The 19614-nt window shown below is 63.7% G+C and overlaps 2 protein-coding genes across 16 annotated transcripts; one reads left to right on the forward strand and one right to left on the reverse strand.

Annotated features, from left to right (window-relative positions):
- The first annotated feature begins 742 nt into the window (after nucleotides 1-742).
- On the forward strand, nucleotides 743-4512 carry LOC102142421 (sphingomyelin phosphodiesterase 5). Of its 6 annotated transcripts, XM_073999730.1 has the most exons (5): nucleotides 743-2836; nucleotides 2923-2995; nucleotides 3109-3540; nucleotides 3631-3703; nucleotides 3786-4512. In XM_073999730.1, the coding sequence occupies exons 1-3, from the start codon at nucleotides 2033-2035 to the stop codon at nucleotides 3171-3173; spliced, it is 942 nt and encodes a 313-aa protein (XP_073855831.1). In that variant the 5' UTR covers nucleotides 743-2032; the 3' UTR covers nucleotides 3174-3540; nucleotides 3631-3703; nucleotides 3786-4512. The 6 variants fall into 6 exon arrangements, with proteins under 6 accessions (XP_073855831.1, XP_073855830.1, XP_073855832.1 ...); XM_073999729.1 differs by having other exon boundaries at nucleotides 3109-3703; XM_073999731.1 differs by having other exon boundaries at nucleotides 3631-4512.
- On the reverse strand, nucleotides 4144-16222 carry OPLAH (5-oxoprolinase, ATP-hydrolysing). 10 transcript variants are annotated; one of them, XR_012416773.1, is made up of 27 exons: nucleotides 13672-13712; nucleotides 12913-13127; nucleotides 12650-12841; nucleotides 12025-12124; nucleotides 11818-11941; nucleotides 11542-11737; nucleotides 11125-11290; nucleotides 10896-11034; nucleotides 10752-10819; nucleotides 10344-10609; nucleotides 10104-10216; nucleotides 9843-10013; nucleotides 9520-9657; nucleotides 9287-9425; nucleotides 9049-9161; nucleotides 8689-8840; nucleotides 7918-8073; nucleotides 7659-7760; nucleotides 7408-7582; nucleotides 6058-6242; nucleotides 5832-5978; nucleotides 5616-5750; nucleotides 5304-5453; nucleotides 5025-5182; nucleotides 4772-4932; nucleotides 4585-4682; nucleotides 4144-4350 (listed from the first exon to the last, which is right to left on the reverse strand). XR_012416773.1 is itself a non-coding variant. In XM_045399350.2 (27 exons), exons 2-27 carry the CDS (start codon nucleotides 13081-13083, stop codon nucleotides 4204-4206), a joined length of 3867 nt encoding a protein of 1288 aa, XP_045255285.2. In that variant the 5' UTR covers nucleotides 13084-13136; nucleotides 16060-16222; the 3' UTR covers nucleotides 4144-4203. The 10 variants fall into 10 exon arrangements, 4 of the variants coding, with proteins under 4 accessions (XP_045255285.2, XP_065375916.1, XP_045255284.2 ...); XR_012416772.1 differs by having other exon boundaries at nucleotides 12913-13136; XM_045399350.2 differs by lacking the exon at nucleotides 13672-13712 and adding an exon at nucleotides 16060-16222 and having other exon boundaries at nucleotides 7918-8078; nucleotides 12913-13136.
- Between the last annotated feature and the right edge of the window lie 3392 nt (nucleotides 16223-19614).

The raw sequence follows: 19614 nt of genomic DNA on the forward strand, positions 1-19614 counted from the left end.
TGCCTCCTCTGAGGTGGCTCACCAGGCCCCTGCACCGTGCCCCTTCAGCCCTGCCTGCCCTGGAGGTCAATGCCCATCCTGGACCCTCTGCGAGAGCCTGAGAGGCCAAGGCTCAGCAGTGGTCTGCGAGGGGTTGGTCTGAAGGCCCCCAGGCTCCCCTCCCATGGCACTGAGAGCAGTGGGAGCTCCTGGGACCTGGATGGGGAAGGGTAGGAACCAGGAAGGGGTGGAGCGGGGAGGGAAGGGCTGTGGCTCTGTGCCTGCCGCAGTGGGAGGGGCACGGAGCTGGCAGAGGTGGGAGGAGACAAGGATGTGGGTGTGGGATCCCTGCCTCCATACTAGGCCGGGGCTGGGTGAGGGGTGGAGGGGGGCAGTCTTCCAGGCCTTGAGGACAAGAGGACATTCAAGGGAGAAGAGCCAGGAGAAAGCATCCTCACCCCAACATGGGCATGGGGCAGCCCAGCGAAGTGGCGGCCCCTTCCCAAGACACCCAAGGCCATCCCACAGGTCCTGGAGACTTTGAGAGGGATTCAGAGCTGGCAAGGGCAGACGCCACCTGCTGCAGGAGCTGAGGAGCACAAGCAGGATTTGGGGGCAGGCCAGGGGCCTCCCACAGTGCACTAAGGGCAGATGGGGTGCTGGGAAGGGCTTGTGGAGAGTGCAGGAAGCTGAGGGAGCCGGCCAGGATGGGAAGTCCCTGGGGAGGAAGACATGGGAGGGGAGAAGCGCAGTGTAGGAAAGCGCAGAGGGGCCCACACCACAGGGTGAGACAGGAGCAAGTCTGCAGGCAGGAAGGCAAGGAGGCTGGCTGCAATGGGAGGGAGATCGAAACCCCAACTGAGGAGGGTCCTGGGGCACCAGTGCTTGCCAGACAGAGAGGATAGCACGAGGCAACAGTGGACCCACAAGGTCTGAGTTCCAATGGGAATCTTTCAGCAACCAGTAAGGAGTCCAGGGAAGGAGCGGGTATGCAGGGTGTGCCAAGCCCTCCGAGGATGCCTGGGCTGCTGAGCTTCCTGCCTCTGCCCTCCCCACTCCCAGGCCTCCAGGGAATCCAACCAGACACCCAGCCTCTTCGTCCCTGGGAAGGGCAGGGAAGAGCTCTGCCAGAAGCCTCTCCACCTCCCTGCCAACTCCCAGGGCTATTTAAGAGACGCTTGCACCCAGCTGACCGGGAGAGTGTGTGCTGGTTCACAGGCCCAATTAGAAAGGTGGGAGGCGAGCAGAGCCTGGGAGCTACCGGCCATCCTGTCCTGGGAGCTCCTGAGGGTATGCCAGAGCGCTCCACGAATGGGGAGAATGGGGAAACGCTTCCGTCTGGCTCGCGTGCAGCAGCAGAGCTACGCGCAGGGCAAAACCAACAGTCCCTCTCCTTAGATTGGAAGCTCCATGGGGTAGGGCCACAGGGCCATCACCACTGCGGGCTGGCCTTTTGGGGGACTTTGTGGGGCGCTAGGCGGGAGTCCATCCCTCCTCAGGTGTCAGGTCTTTGAACTCAGGCGCCCGACACCACCGGGCCGCAGAGACACGCGTAGCGGGTGGGGTGGATTCTGCCGTCTGGGCAGCCGGAGTGCGCGACTTATTCCATGCTGACCTGCGTGGGGGCGGGTACAGGGGAGCCGGGGGCAGAGCACACTGTTTGCTCCTCACCAGCCCTGCGCAGCCCGCACTCAAGAACGGTCGCCCTCCACTTGCCGCAGGCTGCATCCCGATCCCGCTTGCGTTGGGCGGACCTCACAGGTTCCCTGTGTGACCTTCGCGGGTGTATAGGGCGGGGCAAGGAGGATCCAGGGTGGGGATTTGAGATCAGGTCCCTTTCGGGTTTTCTTTCTGAAGCGCCCCTCTGCCTACGCCCGCGCCTCCGCCAGGCTCGCTGGGTCAGCACCTCACCGGCTTTGCGCACACGCTGTGCCACGCGGCCTTCACCCCTGTGACTCCCCCGCAGCTCGCGCTGATGCACCGACAAGTCAGCTTGTCCTCTGGAAGCCAATGAGTCTCCCCGGCGCCCCGCGGCCGAAGAGTTAGGTGTACCATGCAATCCCCGCCCAACTGGCCCCGGGCGACTGACGCCCTGCGGCCCTCACCCTTCCCGCACCCGGCTTTGCACGCACTCCACGGCTTGGCCCACGAGCTGCTCTCCCCGGCCTACTGGGCCCTGGACCAGCTTCTGGGCTGCTGTGCACCAACGGCGAGCCCGATCAGCCTGGGATGGCTGAGAAGGGGGGCGAGCGGCCTCGTGGCGCTGCTGCTGCTGGTGGTGGTCGGCCTGCCCTTGGCGCTGACCCGCCTGCCACTCTGGCTGGCGCTGCAGGTTTGGCGCCGCCCCTTCTGCTACCGCCCCCCTCCGCTGTGCTGGGCGCCGCCCGCGCTCTGGCGCCCGCCTGCCGAACCCGGGCGCTGCTTCATCTTCCTCATGGCCAATCTGTGCCTGCTCCTGGACAGGCTGCCGCGCTTCAGCAACCTGCCACACAGCCAGCGACCGGCTGAGGCCATTGGCGCCGCGCTCTATAGGGCTACGGACTGCAGCCAACTGTGGCCCAGGGCGCCGCGTGGGACGCTGGTGGCCTCGCTGCCCGTGGGTCTGGACGTTGTGTGTCTGCAGGAGGTATTCGATTTGCGCGCAGCTCGTCACTTGGTGAATCGCCTGACGCCCAACCTGGGCCCGGTGCTGTACGACGTCGGCACACTTGGCCTACAGACCGGGCCGCACCTCAAGCTACTGGACAGCGGGCTGCTGCTGGCCTCGCGCTACCCGCTGCTGTGCGCCACCTTCCGTTGCTTCCCCCACACGCGTGGCGAGGACACGCTGGCCTCCAAGGGACTACTGTCCACACAGGTACTGGCCTACCCCGCCCAGAGCACAGAGGGGGCGGGGTTCGGCCAAGAAGGCAAGGGAAGCTGGGGCCGTCCGTGGTGTTGCAGGCGCAGCTGGGCAGCCTGGACGGGCACCACATCGTGGGATTCCTGCACTACACGCACTTGCAAGCACTGGCTGGTGAGCCCTGCGGGTGGGTCCTCAGAACAGGTCCCGCCTCTCCGTGGTGGCTACTGATCCCTACATTCACCTGTACCCCGCCCCCACCTCCCGCCCTATGTTCACTGCCCCAGGCATGGGAATTCCTGAGAGGTGCCTGTCGGGCTCACAGATCAGGAACTGGGGAGCCGGGAGCTGACTGTCCAAGATGCGGGTCCGAATCTGGAGCCGAGCCCACCCCACCCCCCTTCCCCGCACAGAGGACGGGCCCTTGGGCAGCAAACAGCTGACGCTGCTGCTGGACTGAGCCGAGAAGTTTGAGGCCGAGAGCGAACAAAGTGGAGGGGTCGTGGCTTTACGCGTGCTCCTGGGCGACCTAAACTTCGATAACTTCTCGAAAGGTCCAGCAGGAGGGGAGGGCAGGGAGGCAGGGGCGGAGCCAGGAGGCCCGGCCCCGCCCACCGCGCTCCAGCCTCTCTCTGCGCTGCAGCAGCAGCACAAGCTCTTCTGCCGCTTCCAGGACCCCTGCCGGATGGGCACGCGCCAAGAGCAGCCCTGGGCCCTGGGTATCGTGCTTGGGGGGAGGGTACCAGAGCGGGGAGTGGACCTGGGGAGCGCTATCGGCCGAGGCTCTGGCTGATGCCTCCCTCCCCCAGATCCCCCAGGGACCGCACTGCGCAGCTCCGTGCTCCACCACTCCGTGGCCTCCTCCCCCGAGATGCTGAGGTGGTGAGTGGCGACCTGGAGGTAGGCACTGCCCGCCTGAAGCGCGCAAAGGGGCCCTGGCCTTGGTGACACCGCCCCCTTCCAGGACCCTGGAGCAGGAGAAAGGGCGCCACCTCTACCTGGCCGGCCCTCCCGGCAGAAGCCGCCTAGCTAAGCCCTGGAGGGGTCAGCACCTGGACTACATCACGTACTGCGGAGTTCCTGGGGGCCTGCTGAGCCCAGTGAGTGCCAGGGCCCGGGTGGCTGGGCCTGCGGCGCTGGGACGACCCTCAACCTGATTCCCGCCCCCAGGAGGTGGAGCAGGTGACGTTCAGTACCGCCCTGGGGGGGGTCACGGACCACCTGGTAGTGAACCTGCAGCTCCGAGTCTGGGTGTCCTCCTAAGGCAGGCACAGATGACAGGCGTGCAGCCGGCGCGCACAGACACGACTCGGAGCACGAACTAGGCGCCGTAGCTGCGTCCCCAGAACCGGGTGACTTAAGGCATCTTTATTGCAGGACCTTCACACGGCCTCCTGGGCACGACGGTACTCATAGACGCTGCCGTGCTCGGGAAAGGCCGGTGCTTGCGGGGGTGACCCCGGCGGTGGGGCGGGGTCCTCTGGGTCCCCATAGCCACCGCCGCCGGGCGTGTGGAGACAGAACACATCCTGTTGGGGGGGGTACGGGCTCAGCGCAGTTGTGGCCCCTCCCTGTCACCTGCACAGTCCCCTCCCCACAGGGCAGCATCCATCACCCACCCCCAGGGACCACAGAGGCCTGGTACGCGCCCCCTTTCCTTCGGGGGCCAGATTAAACTCGGCCTCTGGTCATGTCTGCAACTGTTCCCCGTCTGTGGGATGGGGCCGGGAGAGGAGAGGGACAGGACAGGCCATGGCCCTTACCCCAGGGTACACGGTCACCGACGTCTTGCCGCCCAGATTCACCGTCCGGCCGTTTTTGCGTATCAGCAGGTTTAGGCCGCGGGCACCGGGCTCGCCCCCTGCGGAGGGAGGCGAGGAGTCCAGAGGGACCCGCGGCGGGGGCGGGGGCGGGGGCAGGGAGGGCCGCGAGGGCTGGGGACCCGCTCACCGTGGAGCCCGTAGGGCCGGAAGGCGCGGCGCTCGGTCAGCACTGACAGCAGCGCCTCCTCGCGAAAGACCAGCTCGCGGGTGACACCGTCGCCGCCCCGGAAGCGGCCTCTGCCCCCCGAGCCCCGCCGCAGCTCGAAGCGGCGCAGGATGACCGGGTACCTGTGAGGGCGAGGACAAGGGCGAAGACTTAGTGTGGCCGAGCCCCGGCTCCCACCCGGTCGCGCTCCCCAGGCTCCGCGCACGCCGCTCACCGGCTCTCCAGGATTTCAGGGTCGGTGATGCGCGTGTTGGTCATATGGCTGTGCACGCCGCTGCGCCCATGCCAGCTGGGACCCGCGCCCGCGCCGCCTGCCACCGTCTCGTAGTAGCCCATGTGGGCGTTGCCCAGCGTCACGTTGTTCATGCAGCCCTGGCGAGAGCACTCGGTCGCTGCGCTGGGCTGGGGCGGGGCGTCCCCACCTCTCCCGCCCACTCCTACTCCAGCCTGCCCACCCGGCCCGCCCCCGACCGCGCTCACCCCGCCCCCGCACCTGGGAGGCGGCGCAGGCCCCAAAGGCCCCCAGGATGACATCCACCACGCGCTGCGACGTGAGCACGTTGCCGCCCACCACGGCCGCCTCGGGCGACGGGTCCAGGATGGAGCCTTGGGGAATCACTACGCGCACTGGCGCCAGGCAGCCCTGTGCGGGGAGGGCGGCTCTCAGGGGCTCTTGGGGTGGGCTCCAAGAGAAATAGCACCTCCGCGCCCCAACACTCATGGGGTCAGTCCGTGGCTGGGCCCGGAGGCGCACTCAGGGTGACCTCGGGCTGGGGCCCGCCCTCGCTCACACACCCCTGCGAACCTGGTTGAGCGGGATGTCGCGGCCCACCAGACAGCGCAGGCAGTAGATGAGGGCGGACAGGGTTATGGCCCGCGGTGCGTTGAGATTACCGAACACCTCCGGCCCAGTGCCGCTGAAGTCAAACACAGCGCTGCCCTGCGCACCGGAGGGAAGAGAGAGGCAGTCAGCAGCTGCGCCATGCCCCTGCCGCCCAGAAGCGCCATCCCTGCGGCCCACCTGACTCAGGTTGATCTGCACGCGAAGGCGGATAGGAGAACCGTCGTCCATGTGGTCTTCCGAGGACACCTCCAGGGGCAGGCCCCGGGCCTGCCGGGAGGTTCCAAAGGCACGCAACATGTCGCGCACGGCCAGCTCAGCGTTCGCCTGGCAGGGAGCAGGATCAGTGGCAGCCAGGCCACCTGCAGGATGGCCCTGCTGCCCACACTCCTGTGCCCAGGCCCACCTGAATATGGCCCATGTAGGCCTGCACCACGTCCAGGCCGTACTGCCCAATGAGCTCCCCCACCAGCTGGATGCCCTTCTGGTTGGCTGCCACCTGGGCACGGAGGTCCGACAGGTTGTCGTGCAGGTTTCTGGTTCCGCTACAGTTGGGGACCTTGCCTGGCGCCCGCAGGGCCTCAGTCACCGCTGGATGGACAGTGTCATTACTGAGCCCCTGGCCAACCCTGTCTGCACCCCCAACCCAGGTTTCCCAAATCCAGACAAGGTCTCCGGCCCCTAGAAAGCAGTGAGGTCTGGCCTGGGACTGCTCCCCACCTCAGGAAAGCTCCTGCCCTTGAGCCTGGCTCAGGGTCCTCTCTGAGGCAGCCACAGGGCCCTCTGCAGTGTGCCTGCACATGTCCCTCTGTGGTCCACACCCCCTGCCCCCAGCTCACACTGATCAAGGCAGCAGCCGGAAATGGGCCACTCTATTTGTGTCCTCAACACCAGAACAGCCTGTGGTTCCATTACACCCACCCTCCACCCCGGCCACGCCACTTCCCCTGGGCTCCCAGACCTGCAGCCTCAGACCAGGGCTTGTTTTCCCTGCCTTCCTACCCCCACCCCCACCACAGGCACTGCTGCAGCCTCCATCCCACCTTTCCTGCCACTGCTCAGTGCCAGGGCCTCCACCTCCAGCTGCCCAAACTTGACCCCTGGCCCCCTCTCCCAAATCCCTCCAAATACCCACTTCCTTCCACATCCAAAACAGTCCCCCACCCTCCACCCTCACCCTCCACTCAGCCCAAGACTCAGCATCATCCAGGGCAACTGCAGCTGCCCCCACTCTTGTCCCCCAGCCTCCAGGCCACTCTCAGGCCCCGCATCCTCTCTGCACTTGGGCACAGTGGGAGATTAGTGCAGGACCAGCTGAAAGCCCTTCACGGCCACCCACCACCCAGTGACTCAGACCTAGGCCCAGAAAACACTACAGGGGCCTTTGGGCCCTGCCCCTGCCCCTGCCCCTGCCTTGCTGTTTCTCTGCAGACTCCACCCAGTATGACTGCACACACAAGCAGCCACCCACCTTGAAACAGGCTTCTCTCCCTCCAGCACCCTGACCCTCCACATCTTGGCTAACTCTCCACCCACAAAACCACCCCTCAGGAGGCCTTCCTGGGCCCAGGCTGCATTCCTCTCAGCTCCTGGGATCCGATCTGCAGTTGCCCTTTGCGGTAACCACCTATCTCCTCCCAGCCTCAAGGCAGGCCTGGGTCTATGGGCTGCATCCCACGGTCCAGCCAGGCCTGCTTGCCAGCAGTGGCCATGTGTCCCAGAATGCAGAAGGCCCACCCAACCCCACCCCACTCACCCTCCTCTTGGAAGACACCCCCCTGGACGAGTTTGAAGGACAGAAAGACAGCACCCTCCTGTTGCAGCGTGGTGGAGTGGGGTGGCATGGAGCCTGGTGTGATGCCGCCAATGTCTGCATGGTGCCCTCGGCTGGCCACATAGAAAACAGGCCGCGTCTGACCCGGCCAAAACACCTAGCGGGTGGAAAGCCACGGTCAGCTACGTCGGCCACCCCTGCCCCAGCAGAGGCAGGTGGGCAGCACCCCTCACCGGTGTGATAACAGTCAGGTCTGGCAGGTGGCTGCCCCCGGCACTGGGATGGTTGCTCAGTAGCACGTCACCAGGGTGGAGATCAGCCCCCAGGTGCTGGATCTGAAACCAGGAAATGGGTGCAGAGTGGGCACAGTGGAGCAGGGGCCAGAGTGGGGTGGGGTGGAGGGTGAGGGAGGGGGATGGAAGGGTGAGGCGAGGGAGGGGTGGGAGGGTGAGGTGAGGGAGGGGTAGGAAGGCGGGGGAGGGTCCACCGCACCTGGAACTGCACCGTCTCCTGCATGGCACCCAGGTGCACAGGGATGTGGGGGGCATTGGACACCAGCCCCCCATCGGGCCCAAAGAGAGCACAGGAAAAGTCGAGGCGCTCCTTGATGTTGGTGGAGATGGCTGTGCGCTGCAGGATGCGGCCCATCTGCTCTGGGAGCACAAAGTGACCAGATGCCTGCTGGCCCCATCCACCCACAGCATGGCCCCAGGAAAGGAAGGAACAGGAACCACCGGGGCTCAAACCCAGAACCCAGCAGCTTTTTCCTGGGGAAGACCAAGGTGACCGTGTGCCCACTTGGCCACATGTCTTAGCCTATGTAAAGGACACCACCTTCCTCCCCAGTCCCGCCTGGAGCCCCCAGCAAGAACCCAATGCCACTCCTCGACCCTCCCACCCTGCCTGGCACAGCAAGAACCTGGTTCCTAGACTCTTGACCCCTGGGCTCCCAGCAAGCCGCTGGCCTGACCCTGCACAGATGGGTTCCCTGTGCTGCCCTCAGTATCTCATCCTTAGCTAGAAGTTCACTCCCCGGATCACATGGCTGCAGGTAAGAGGGGGAAGGTGTCCTCCTTGCCCAAGGCTTGTTCTCATGGCCAACTGCACCATGCCAGTGCTGCAGCCACACTGCCCGCCCCGTCACCAGGGGGTCCTGCTTCTGCCTCTCCCTTTGGGCACAGCCCTGCCAGCCACCCCATGACACAGCCGGCGCCTCATCCCACAGGGAGCCAGGCAGCAGGGAACCTGGCCACGGCCACTCACCAGCAATGCTCATGAAGCGGTGTGAGAAGATGGACAGCTGGATAGGGTCCAGTTGGGTGCCCATTGTGCCAGGGACTTCGGCCCCCACAGAGATGCGGATGTCCCCTGTCTCAGTCACCTCTGCCTGGCAACTTGGCTCCACCAGGATGGTGCTAGGGAGCAGAGGGCACAGAGGGTCTGCATGGAGCCAGACGACACCCCTCCAACCAGAGATGCCACAGCCCCAGGCCAGGGGACACCCCAACGATGGTAGGATACAGAGTCCTGCAGGCCCCTGCAGCCTTGGGCCAGAGAACCCTGCACCAGGGGCCCCATGGTTGACCCCTCCATATCCTCCACCCTGGTTGGACCTCAGCCCACCTGTTACTGTCGATGATGAGGCAGGGCCCATGGAGCTTGTGCCCATAGCCCAGCTCTCCCAGCAGGTACACAGGGGTCTCCTGGTAGCCCCCCTCAAAGTAGCACTGGGTCATCTGCAGAGGGTGTGGGTGAGTGCAGCACCCGGGCCCAGCACCCTCCCCGATGCCTCTCACAGGGCTTGGTCCCCATCCCAGTGCCCCACGGGTGCTGTCAGGCTGGTACGGGCAGGACCACCAACCTTGTCCACCCGGGGAGGCCCGGTCTGGGCTTTGGGGGCATCCTCGAGGCGAAGACCACTGCGGCCAGTGCCCCTCACTCGCACATCGTCCACGACCACTGGCCGCTCAGGGATGACAAAGCCAAACTCCCTCATGTACCTGCACTCCCCACGGGGCCCAAGGAGTAGTCAACGTGAGGTGGCCAGACAGGAAGGCCCTTTGCCAGGGATCCGGAGTTGGCAAACTCACGTACCGCTCCACGAAGGCTGCCCCGAAGTCCCCCGCACGGGGCGAGCGGGCTGTGGCTGGGTGCTGGTGGGCAGACACCATCAGGGCACAGTCGGTGCCCCGGTAGCGCAGGTGCAGGAAGCTCTCAGTGCTGATCTGGGACCTGCAGCAGGTGGTTGGGGACACTCACACCAAACCCCCTGCCCTGCCCCCCACCCCACCCAGCGCCCGGCAAGGACACCTGTTCTGTTTCTCGCGCACCCCGGGACCACCTGGGAAGTCATCAGGCAGAAAACCCACCAAGGGGGACAACGTAAGCCCTCTGTCCAGGGCACCCTGGGAGCCCACCTGGGGAAGCCCTGGGCCTGCAGGGCATCCACACACTGCTCCTCCAGGCGGCTCAGCCTCTGGTCCAGCTGCATGAAGGTCTCAGGCGCGTAGAGCAGGGAGCAGGGCTCCTGTGCCTCGTGCACCACGTCAGCCAGGGCCAGCCCCAGGGCCGACAGCAACCCACTGTGCCTGCAGGGATGGGCAGCGTGGCAATAGGGGGGCCACCTCCCAAGCCAGTGCAGATCACACGCATCTCCGTGCACCCACACCTAGGCCCACCTGTGGATGTGCACGGTGTCCATGCCCAGGGCCCGGGCAATGGCACATGCATGCTGCCCACCAGCTCCCCCAAAGCAGGCCAGCACATGGGCTGAGGGGTCATGGCCTCTTGCCTAGGGAGACAGAAGGGGTCAGTGGGCTCTCCTACCCTACCCCATCCAGCCCCCCGCCTGAGCAGGAGGCGTGGGGCAGGGAGCAGGGCTGGGGGCAGGACAGGCGGGAGAGCAGAGGTGGACGTACCTGCGTGAGTGCACGGATGGGCCGGCACATGGCCTCGTTGGCCACGCGCACAAACCCCATGGCTACCTCCTCCAGGCTCAGCGGGGAGGCCGGGCAGGGCCCGTTGGTCAGGAAGCTGTTGACCTCAGTGGCCACAGCCTCCAGGGCTTTGCGGGAGGCCTCGGGGGAAAGTGGTTGGTCCTCTCCCGGCCCAAAAATGCAAGGGAAGGAGGCAGGCAGCAGGCGACCCAGGACCAGATTAGCATCCGTCACTGTCACGGGGCCCCCTGGGAGGTGGACAGGATGTGGGGCTTGGGGGCTGGAGGCAGCGGAGCAGGAGCAGGCGGCAGGGATAGGGCTGATGGGAGGGGCTGGGCCTGGGGCAGCAAGCGGAGGGCAAGGCCAGGCCAGGCAGATCCTGACTCTTACCTTTGCGGTAGCAGGCGGGTCCCGGGTGGGCTCCTGCTGACTCGGGCCCAACCACAAAGAGGCCAGACCTAGGGGAAGGGCTGGGGTTGGACGTGAGGAGGCAGACAGGGCTGGGGTCCTGGCCTGGGAAGCAGGAGAGCTGACCTGAAGAAGAGGCGGGAACCCCCTCCCGCTGCCACGGTGTTGATGTCCAGCTGCGGGGCCTGAAGGGTGACGCCAGCTGTGGTGGCCTCAAAGACATGCTCGAACTCCCCAGCGTAGCGGCTCACATCCGTGGACGTGCCTGGCAGGGGTGGGGTGCTGGTGGGTCGCTTAAAGACCCAGGGGCCCAGCAGCGGGGCCTCCCCGAGACCCCAGCCCTCAGCCCTCATACCTCCCATGTCAAAGCCGATGACAGGCTGGCCACCCTCCTGCTGGTACGTGGTTGCTGAGTAGCCCACCACACCGCCGGCCGGGCCCGAGAGCACAGCACGGGAGCCGCCGAAGGCGTCCATGGGCGCCAGGCCGCCATCAGAGCGCATGAACAACACCTGCACGTCCTGTGAGCGGGCAGCAGGTGCGCCACAAGGGGCTGTGAGCGGGCAGCAGGTGCGCCACAAGGGGCTGTGTGCGAGCAGCAGGTGGGCCATGAGGTGAGCGGGCAGCAGGTGCGCCACAAGGGGCTATGAGCGGGCAGCAGGTGTGCCACGAGGGGCTGTGAGCCGGCAGCAGGTGGGCCATGATGGGCTGGGCAGGCCGAGGCCCAGGCCCAGGCCCAGGCGTGGGTGGTGGAGGGGCCTCATGGCCTCACCTTAAGTTGGCCCTGGAAGCCACGGCGGAAGCCCTGGACGTAGCGTTGGATGGCGGGTGTGAGGTAGGCATCGGCACAGGCCGTGTGCCCCCGAGGGACGATGCGCACCATGGGCATGGCCTCCGAGGACAGTGACACGTGCGAGAAGCCCAGCTCCCGGGCCAGCGCACCCACCTGCTGCTCGTGCTGGGCCCACCTATGACAAAAACCCAGTGGCACCTCGTCTCCCACCAGGCCCAGCACCTGCTCCCGCGGCCCACAGCCCACCTCACTCACGTGTACGAATGCATGAGCACCACGGCCAGGCTGCGGATGCCTCGAGACAGCAGCCCCTCCAGCTTTCCACGCAGGGTCCCCAGGTCCACAGGCTGCTGCACGTCCAGCAGGTCCCCCGTGCGGCCTGCCAGAAAAGCCCAGGAGGCCCCGTCACAGGCCAGCAGGACCCTCCGGCCCCAGCTCCCACACCAGCGACAGCACACACACCCTTGACAGGCGTCCCGGTGCCTGCCTCTCCACGGTGCAGCACCACGCGTTCGTCCACCTCCAGCACCTCTTCATACAGCACCTCGGGCATGGGCACAGTCTGGGGGCAGGCAGAGGCTCAGAAAAGGCCCAGGCCCAGGGGTACATGCCAGGGTCCCGCGTGGGTGTGTGGTACAGGCGAGTGGTTATGTCCCAACAGGCAGGTTGGCAGGCTCAGGAGAGTCATACCTGGCAGCCCCAGCAAGGCTCACCCAGGGGGCAGCTCTCCACCCCCTAGGCAGCTGAGTGCAGCCAACTGTTCCACCCCCACGGAGGCAGCTTCTTCCGGAAATGCAGCAGTAGGTGCAGAGGTTCCACCCTCCCCTGCCTGAACAGGGCTAGCTTGGGTGGCCCCATGCCAGCGTCCAGGGCGGGCATGGCGGCAGGCAGGAACAGGGCATCCTGTGCCCACTCCAAGGGCTAGGGGAACTTGGGGTCCCACTGAGAATTCCTGGAGCTTCCTCTTTCTTTGTCAGCTGGTGCCCATGAGCCATCACTAATCCAACAACTGCTCTCCCCACAGGGTCAAGGCATCCCTGGGGGGTGGATGCCACACACCCTGGTCCCCAGCCAGCAAGGAGCTCACCAGGTCAAAGAGGTCCCCGCGGGCTTGGGTGCCAATGTGCAGCAGGTCTCGGAAGCCACGTGTCACCAGCAGCGCCACCCGTTCCCCCTTCCGCTCCAGCAGTGCATTGGTGGCCACTGTGGTGCCCATGCGGATACTGGCGATATGACTGGAGTCCAGCGGCCGGTCCCGGGGCAGGAGCATGCCGGCCTCCTGGGGACCACGTGGTCAGTGTGGTGTTTCTGGCCGTGGGGTCCCTGTCCACCCGCTCCGGCCTGGCCCACCTGCTCCAGAATGCGGCGGATCCCTTCGGTTGGTGCATCTGCATAGTTGGCAGGGTCTTCTGAGAGCAGTTTTAAGACCCGCACCTGACCCCCTGGGCACTGGGCAAAGACATCTGTGAAGGTACCCCCACGGTCGATGGCAAAGTGGAAGCGGCCCTCAGGGCTGCCCATGGTGGTGGGGCTGGGATCCCACAGGAGCTCTTCAGCTGGTAGCCCTGGAAAAACTAGACAGAGGCGGTCAGTCCGGGCTCACCTGCGAGTGGGACTAGAGGTTCCCCAGCCCTGCCCTGCGCGTGCGGGGGGTTCCTGAGGGAGAGACCCACGGGCACGACTCTGTGCAGAGCCAGAGCAGCAGGCCCAGCTCCGAGGGCAGCCTGGGCCCCAGCGAGACCCTGGCCGGGGGTCAAGGGCCTGATGCCCCCATGCCCCGCATCGCGCTTCTCTGGGCCCTGGATTGGGCTGAAACCCAGGCAGTGGAGCAGGCACGGGAGGTGGGGGCGACGCTGGACCCTGGAGCCCTCGGAGGGGGGTCCCTCAGCACGAAAGAGGCACGGGAGTGCGGGGAGGGCGTTTGGGGCGAGCTGGCCGGGGGACCCCACTTCCCTCTTTGCTCGACCTTCGGCCCAAGCCAGGTGGGCCCGGGGACTGGACGGAGCCTGAGCACCGACAGGGCGGCCCGAGGCGGGGACGCGTGAGTAGCGGCCCGGGAGGCAGCGGGGAAGGGGCTGAGGAGGGGAGGCCGCCCTGCGCAGGTCCCACCTGGGCGCTCGGCTCCGGCTCGGTCGCTCGCGGTCGGCTCTGGCTGCGCTCCCAGCGGCCCTGCCCGCACCAGCCTCGCCTCGGGGAGGAGCCTGCGGGACCCGCCCCCCGCGCCACTGGTCCCGGCACTCGCGGTTGCGTCAGGCCCGGTCCGCCCCCCGCGCCTCTGTCCTCGCCCTGCGCCTTCCCAGGCCGCCCGCGCCGGCTCAAGGGCACCTTGGCTCTGCGGCCCTCGGGGCTCCAGCGCCGGGCCTGGGCTCGCCGAGCGTGGGCGCCCCGGGATCCCACCTCCAGGTGTCCCGGGCAAGGGGAGCTGGCAGCCCGGGCCACAGCAGGGCTTCCCACTGGCGGACGTCGTTCCCCGTGTGAGGGGGCATTGAAGCACAGACAGGAAAGGGAAGGAGGCCCTGCGGCTTTCTCTACCAGCCCCGCTCCCGGCCCCGCGGGCCCTCCTGTGCGGTATCTCTGGCCCTCTTCACCGGGTCTCCCTCCCCTCCAGCCCTCCTTGTGTCAGAGGCGTGTGAACCAGAGCAACTCCATCTTGAATAGGAGCTGGATAAAATGAGGGGGAAACCTACTGGGCTGCATTCCCAGACGATTAATGCATTCTGAGTCACAGGATGAGATAGGAGGTCAGCACAAGATACAGGTCATAAAAACCTGTATCTCCCAGCCTGGCCAACATGGTTGAAACCCCGTCTCTACTAAAAATACAAAAATTAGTCGGGCATATGGCATGTGCCTGTAATCTCAGCTACTGGGAGGCTGAGGCAGGAGAATCGCTGGAACCTGGGAGGCAGAGGCTGCAGTGAGCACAGATCGTGCAACTGCACTCCAGCCTGGGCAACAGAGCGAGGGGCGAGACTCCGTCTCAAAAACAAAAAACAACAACAACAGGCCGGGCGCGGTGGCTCAAGCCTGTAATCCCAGCACTTTGGGAGGCCGAGACGGGCGGATCACGAGGTCAGGAGATCGAGACCATCCTGGCTAACACGGTGAAACCCCGTCTCTACTAAAAATACAAAAAACTAGCCGGGCGAGGTGGCGGGCGCCTGTAGTCCCAGCTACTCCGGAGGCTGAGGCAGGAGAATGGCGTAAACCCGGGAGGCGGAGCTTGCAGTGAGCTGAGATCTGGCCACTGCACTCCAGCCCGGGCTACAGAGCAAGACTCCGTCTCAAAAAAAAAAAAAAAAAAAAAAAAAAAAAAAGAAATGCAAGAACCCTCTTTGGGGTCTGGATTGGGACCCCTTTCCTCTCACATTTGTGCCAAGGGCCGTGGACTCCAGCTCCCCATAGACACGGATGGGGCCCAGGATCAGGCACTCAGGACCCCCTCCCCGTGGATGGGCTGCTGCTCATGTCCGGATGACTGCCCTCTGAGTGGCGGGTGCCCGCTGTGATGTCACCCCCAGACCCCATGCCCACAGATCTCCTAGTGCCTTCCCCATCCTGAGGCCCAGCTGAGGCCCCAGATGATCATGCCATGCCCACGTGCAGGAGCCCCACCTGCCTGCTCTGAGCAGTCCCTGGGAAGCAGCTCTGGTCAGCAACCCCACTTCAGCCCAGGACCCTCCCCACCAGCCACACAGCCTCGCCCCAGCCAGCCCATACTCCTGTGGGACTGCCCTGCCTTCTGGTTTCCACCTGTCCCCAGCACAGCCTCTCAGCCCAGGATCTATCAGGAGAGATTCCCACACCCCACCCACCCACGCCCCCACCATCTGCCACCCTGTACGCACGCAGGTTGCCCGCCAGGCCTATGCTGCAGACCCCAGACTCTCTCACTGCCCACCACCATCCCCAGCCACCCCCTCGCCCCTCTGTTCACTCTAGGGGCCTGTGCTATCCACTCACAGATGCACCCTCTAAGGGCCTGTCCCCATGCTCCCCAGGGGCACCCCACTGCTGTGCACCTCCAGGTGTCCACCTCCCACCTCTGCCTGCATCTGGGGCTCTCCTGACCCCACTCCACTGCACATCTCAGGGGCAGACCAACGAAGGCCAACTCCCACCCACCCTAGGCTCAGGCCTCCCCTGGCTGCCCCACCTGCCTGCCCCCACCCCCACCCCCACCTGCCTCCTGCCCCACTGGGCCTTTATCTCTGTCCCTCAATGTTGGTGGGTCCCAGCTTCCCCTTGGCAATGCCATGCAGCCCCTCCACGGCGACCAGAGGCAGCTCCAGGCCTGCAGGATGGCCTGGCCCCTAGTCTCTAGTGGTGCCTCTGACTGCATGGCCAGACACGTCCCAAAACCAGGCCCCAGGCCACCTACCACTGGCCCACTCCAGCAGCAGCTCCTGCACCCGGCCCCATTCTCATCCCCACACCCAATCTGCCAGACGTCCTGTTACGTCCACCTTCAGAACACAGAGCCGCTACTTCTCACACCTGCACCCCGGGCCAGGCTTCCATCATGTTCCGCCAGGGCTGTGGCTGTCCCCACCACCGAAGAACAGAGGGCTGGGAGAAGAGTCTGCCACTGCGGCGGCTCTGACAGCTTCAGGCACAGCCAACTTGCACCCACCTCAGGGCCTGGCACAGGCTGTTCCCCGGGCCTGGAAAGCCACGCCCTAGCCTTGCAGCTCCCTTGCCCGCTCAGGCTCTGCTCAGAGGTCACTTTCCCAGACCTGGCACCTTCTCCCTGCTGCACGTCCTGAAAGAGCCCCAGGGCCCTGGCTTTGCTCTAGATGCCCCGCAGCACCCAGCAGGTTTGCCCAGCTCCACAGAGTCTTGGGGCCCCGGTACAGCCCACCTCTCTCAGCATTCTTGAATTTGATTGTTCTCCGCCTGAGCGGCCGGGGACTGGCAGCCACCTCAGCCAGGAACCCGGAGCTGCAGAAGCCCAGGCTGCTGCTACGGTTCCTGAGCACCAGCTTCAGCTCCTGGTTCTCCTGGATGAGCTGTACCAGCCGCCGCAGCTCTTCGTTCTCCTGTGCCAGCCGCTGGATCTCCTGCCGCAGGCCCTCATAGCTGCTGAGGAGGGACATGCCTGGCAGCCAGGGGCGGCAGCTGGCGGGGGCCAGCGGGCCAGCCGAGGACAATAGACCCTGCCATTGTGAGGTCAGCGGCTGCCCCTGCCCCCAGGCTTCAGCCACATTCCAGGCCTTCAGGGTCAGGACCCAGCAGTTCCGATCACCCCCGTGGCAGGGTTGGCCTGACCTCTGACCTCCGGTCCCCTACGGGCCAAATGACCAGTGGGTGCCCAGAACTGTCCCAAGTCTCTGGCTCCCTCCAGGAATCCTCCTCCTAGAAGATGGATGCTTTTTTGGGCCAGCCAAGCCCAAGTGTGTTGTGGGAGAAGGGATATGGGATTCAAGCCTCTGCACTCACCCATCTGACTGCCCACTGGCCACCAGTCACAGCCTACAGGCCTGGCCATGCCAGGACATGGGTCAAGGCAACTGGGTATGGTATCTGGGCAGTCACGGTTGGCACAGCATCTGAAGGGATCGAGAAAGGTGGGTGTGTGGCTGCCCTGCAGGATGGGGCCCAGCAACAGCAGGAGCTGGACAGCAGCAACCAGGGCAGGTCAGGGCTACAGGGGCAGAGCCAGCTGAGAACACACTAGGAGAGCATAGGAGGGGGCTGAAGGCAAAGGGATGCACCAGGCAGTGCTGGAGCTGCCACAAGGGAGGCTGGGCCTGTTTCTGGGGGGAGAGGGCCCTGGTATTGTCACATGGAGGTCGCAGCAAGCAGGCAGGTGCCCTGGAGGAGGCACCACATCTGGGCCATAACCTCAAGGAAGGGGATGGGGCAAGTAGCCCACCAGAGGCTGAGGACCAGGACCTAAAGACAGACCTCCCCAGGGACAGGGGAGCCACCCTCAATGGTGACAGTAGGCTTGCATTTTAGATCATATGAAGGACTTTCTTCTTCTATCCAATCTGTCTTTAAAGGGACACCTCTGCACGGTTACTTTGGTTTTCTGGCTTTTTCTTACGTTATGATTATTACGTAGTTTACATCATTTTTCTCTTTTGCTTGTTTGATGGGTCTAGTTTCCACTTGCTGATTTGTAGACTCTCCTGGGATTCTCATGCTCCCTTCCCTGTGGCTCCTTGAGTGAAGCCATCGCAGGGCCCCTCACCTTTGCGAGTGGGGGCAGCACCCCTGAGACTACTACTCCAGGAGACTGGGGGCAACTGTACTGAATCCCAACAGAAATCATGACAATTTAAGTAATTATTGGCCAGGCGTGTTGGCTCACACCTGTAATCCCGGCACTTAGGGAAGCTGAGGCGGGCAGATCACCTGAGGTCAGGAGTTCGAGACCAACCTGGCCAACATGGTGAAACCCCGTCTCTACTAAAAAAATACAAAAATTAGCCAGGTGTGATGGCGGCACCTGTAATCCCAGCTACTTGGGAGGCTGAGGCAGGAGAATCGCTTGAACCCGGGAGGCAGAGGTTGCAGTAAGCTGAGATCACGCCACTGCACTCCAGCCTGTGCAACAGAACGAGACTCTGTCTCAAATAAAATAAAATAAAATAATTCCTATAATTAAGAAAAAAAATGGAGTAGAGTATTTTTCTTTTTTTATTTTATTTACTTTTTTTTTTTTTTTTTGAGATAGGGTCTCACTCTGTCACTCAGGCTGGAGTGCAGTGGTGCAACCATAGCTCATTGAAGCCTTGACCTCCCAGGGTCAAGTCATCCTCCCACCTCAGCCTCCTAAGTAGCTGGAACCACAGATGCATGCACCACCATGCCTGGCTAGGTTTATTTGTTTGTTTGTTTGGTAGAAACAGGGTCTCACTATGTTTGTTTGTTTGTTTGTTTGTTTGTTTGTTTGTTTTGACACGGACTCTTGCTCTGTCTCCCGGACTGGAGGGCAGTGGCGCGATCTCAGCTCACGCAAGCTCCGCCTCCCGGGTTCACGCCATTCTCCTGCCTCAGCCTCCGGAGTAGCTGGGACTACAGGCACCCGCCATCAAACCCAGCTAGTTTTTTTTTTTTTGTATTTTTAGTAGAGACAGGATTTCACCGTGTTAGCCAGGATGGTCTCAATCTCCTGACTTCGTGATCCCTCCACCTCGGCCTCCCAAAGTGCTGAGATTACAGGCATGAGCCACTGTGCCCAGCCCGGGGTCTCACTATGTTGCCCAGGCTGGCCTTAAACTCCTGGCCTCAAGTTATCCTCCTGCCTTGTTCTCCCAAAGTGCTGGAATTACAGGTGTGAGTCACCACACCTGGCCAAAGTAGAGTTTTTCTTTTTTTTTCTTTTTTTTTTTTTTTTGAGACAGAGTCTCACTCTGTCACCCAGGCTGGAGTGCAGTGGCGCCATCTCGGCTCACCGCAACCTCCGACTCCCGGGTTCGAGCAATTCTCCTGCCTCAGCCTCCCAAGTAGCTAGGACTACAGGTGTGTACCACCACGCCTGGCTAATTTTTTTGTATTTTTAGTAGAGACAAGGTTTCACCCTTTCGGCCAAGCTGTTTTCAAACTCATGACCTCAGGTGATCCACCCACCTCGGCCTCCCAAAGTGCTGGGATTACAAGTGTGAGCCACCAAGCCCAGCCCCGAGTAGAGTATTTCTGATAGTTGGAGAGATTCTACCCCAAAAGAATGAGAGGCTTGGCTGGGCGTGGTGGCTCATGCCTGTAATCCCAGCACTTTGGGAAGCTGAGGCGGGTGGATCACCTGTGGTTGGGAGTTTGAGACCAGCCTGACCAACAAGGAGAAACCCTGTCTCTATTAAAAATACAAAATTAGCTGGGCGTGGGGGTGCATGCCTGTAATCCCAGTTACTCGGAAGGCTGAGGCAGAAGAATTGCTTGAACCTGGGAAGCGGAGGTTGTGGTGAGCCAAGATCGCATCACTGCACTCCAGCCTCCGCAACAAGAGTGAGACTCTGTCTCAAAAAAAAAAAAAAAAAAAGAATGAGAGGCTCAGAGTGTCAACTTTCAACTCACACACTCTGAAAGCCAGAGGGTAGAGCGTGA

This window comes from Macaca fascicularis, chromosome 8 (genome assembly GCF_037993035.2).
Source record: "Macaca fascicularis isolate 582-1 chromosome 8, T2T-MFA8v1.1".
Taxonomy (NCBI): domain Eukaryota; kingdom Metazoa; phylum Chordata; class Mammalia; order Primates; family Cercopithecidae; genus Macaca; species Macaca fascicularis.

Coding starts and splice junctions, on each gene's coding strand:
- LOC102142421 (XM_073999728.1), top strand. CDS start 2,033: ATGCAATCCCCGCCCAACTGGCCCCGGGCGACTGACGCCCTGCGGCCC. Junction 2,837..2,922: donor AGGGACTACTGTCCACACAG/GTACTGGCCTAC, acceptor GTGGTGTTGCAG/GCGCAGCTGGGCAGCCTGGA.
- OPLAH (XM_045399350.2), bottom strand. CDS start 13,083: ATGGGCAGCCCTGAGGGCCGCTTCCACTTTGCCATCGACCGTGGGGGT. Junction 11,291..11,541: donor GCTTCCAGGGCCAACTTAAG/GTGAGGCCATGA, acceptor GCCCGCTCACAG/GACGTGCAGGTGTTGTTCAT. Junction 4,683..4,771: donor CCGGCCCTACGGGCTCCACG/GTGAGCGGGTCC, acceptor CTCCCTCCGCAG/GGGGCGAGCCCGGTGCCCGC.